Source organism: Trypanosoma conorhini, assembly GCF_003719485.1.
Source record: "Trypanosoma conorhini strain 025E chromosome Unknown Tco_14.4_contig_01282, whole genome shotgun sequence".
NCBI lineage: Eukaryota > Euglenozoa > Kinetoplastea > Trypanosomatida > Trypanosomatidae > Trypanosoma > Trypanosoma conorhini.
In genome coordinates, this window is record NW_021705376.1 from 1 (window position 1) to 2,346 (window position 2,346).

General features: G+C 60.1%; 1 protein-coding gene across 1 annotated transcript; it reads left to right on the forward strand.

The window, feature by feature from the left end:
* Positions 1 to 578: 578 nt before the first annotated feature.
* Positions 579 to 1,994, forward strand: Tco025E_09781 (putative hexokinase; the record flags this gene model as incomplete). Its single annotated transcript, XM_029376588.1, has 1 exon — positions 579 to 1,994. The coding sequence occupies one exon, from the start codon at positions 579 to 581 to the stop codon at positions 1,992 to 1,994; it is 1,416 nt and encodes a 471-aa protein (XP_029223298.1).
* Between the last annotated feature and the right edge of the window lie 352 nt (positions 1,995 to 2,346).

Sequence of the window (2,346 nt, forward strand, 5' to 3'; positions counted from 1 at the left end):
AGGGACGGCAGCGGCGTCGGTGCCGCCTTCATCTCCGCGCTGGCCGTCAGCGACAAATAGGGGAGGGGGCATCACACATGGTGTGCTGTGCATGGTCGCCCCCAATGATTGTTGTCGTTTCTCCATGTTAGTGTTTTCTTCATATTAGCGCTCAGGGGTTTGCGCTCGCGTGTTGGCACCGCCAACTGCCAAAATACAAAAAAAAAAGTTTAAGGGGGTGGGAAAACGGATAGTTTTTGAGAGGTCGTGCTTGCCCTGTGGGAGGGAACGTCGGAGAAATATAAATGTACGGGGCGCGGGAACTAGGGAGCCCCAGGGCGACAGGGGATTGGAAAGCGACAAGCGAAGTCGTGAAGGTTTTCTCCCCGTGACTGCCTTACTCGTTGTTTGGCGCGTTTGCTGTTTGTTTTTGCCTGGCGGGGCGCTGAGTGGGCCCAGTGGCTCTCATCCCCTGCCGGTTTTTTTGCTCTTTTTTTTTTATTCCGGCCTTCTGCGTCCCCTCTCTTTTGGCGGTCTCGGCAACCACCGAAGACTTACGATTGTACTTAAGACCATTACAGTCCGGCAAGTGAGCAGCGATGTCGACGCGCCTGAACAACCTGCTGCAGCACATCGCTGTGAGGGAGAGCGACAGCGACACGATGCGCCACGTGAAGCAGCGCATGGCGATGGCGTCCCTCGCGAGCCAGTTCACGGTGGGCAAGCACCACCTCAAGCAGCTGATGCTGTACATGATCCACGAGATGATCGAGGGGCTTGAGGGCCGCGAGAGCACCCTGCGAATGCTGCCTTCGTACGTGTACAAGGCGGACCCCAGCAAGGCGACAGGCGCCTTCTACGCGTTGGACCTCGGGGGAACGAACTTCCGCGTGCTGCGCGTGTCGTGCAAGGATGGCCGGGTGGTGAGCCGCACAGACTCCAAGTTCGTGATCCCGCAGCAGGCGCTGCAGGGGGACGCGACAGACCTCTTCGACTTCGTCGCGAGGAGTGTGAAGAAGATGATGGAGGAGAAAGCGCCAGAGGACCTGAACCGCACCGTGCCGCTTGGCTTCACCTTCAGCTTCCCGACGGAGCAGAAGAGCATCAACCAGGGCGTGCTGCTCAAGTGGACGAAGGGCTTCGCGACGAGGGGGGTGGAGGGCAAGGACGTGGTGGAGCTGCTGCAGGCCTCGCTGAGGCGTGTGCACGTGAAGGTGGATGTCGTGGCGCTCTGCAACGACACCGTCGGCACCCTCATCGCCCGCTACTTCGTCGACCCCGACGCGCAGGTGGGCGTGATCATTGGCACCGGCTCCAACGCGTGCTACTTCGAGGAGGCCTCCGCGGTGAAGAAGTACCCCGCCGTGTCCGCGCGCGGTGAGCTGCAGACGGTGGTCAACATGGAATGCGGCAACTTCGACTCCAAGTACAAGTTCGTGCTGCCGATCTGTGCGTACGATGAGGCGATGGACGCCACCACGCCGAACTGCGGCTTCCAGATGCAGGAGAAGCTGGTGTCCGGCATGTACCTTGGCGAGCTCGCCCGCCGCATGCTTGTGCACCTCGCCGAGCTGCGCTGCCTGCCGGTTGTCCTTGCGTCCGCGATGGCCAAGCCGTGGAGCTTCGAGACGAAGTTTGTGGGCATGTTGTCCGCGGACCGCATGCCAGGGCTGCAGTTCACGCGCGGCGTGATCCGCAAGCTGTTCCGCGTGGACTTGACGAGTGTGGAGGACCTGCACGTGGTCCGCGACGTCTGCTGCCTGGTGCGTGGCCGCGCTGCGCAGATCAGTGCCACGTTCTGCAGTGCGCCGCTCGCGAAGACGCACAAGCAGGGACGCGCGACGGTCGCTGTCGATGGGTCTGTGTACGAGAAGACGCCGTCGTTTCGCCGCCTGCTGCAGGACAATATGAACGCCATTCTCGGTGCTGAGTGCGACGTGACAACGACGCTTGCGAGGGACGGCAGCGGCGTCGGCGCCGCCTTCATCTCCGCGCTGGCCGTCAGCGACAAATAGGGGAGGGGGCATCACACATGGTGTGCTGTGCATGGTCGCCCCCAATGATTGTTGTCGTTTATCCACGTTAGTATTTTCTTCATATTAGCGCTCAGGGGTTTGCGCTCGCGTGTTGGCACCGCCAACTGCCAAAATACAAAAAAAAAGTTTAAGGGGGTGGGAAAACGGATAGTTTTTGAGAGGTCGTGCTTGCCCTGTGGGAGGGAACGTCGGAGAAATATAAATGTACGGGGCGCGGGAACTAGGGAGCCCCAGGGCGACAGGGGATTGGAAAGCGACAAGCGAAGTCGTGAAGGTTTTCTCCCCGTGACTGCCTTACTCGTTGTTTGGCGCGTTTGCTGTTTGTTTTTGC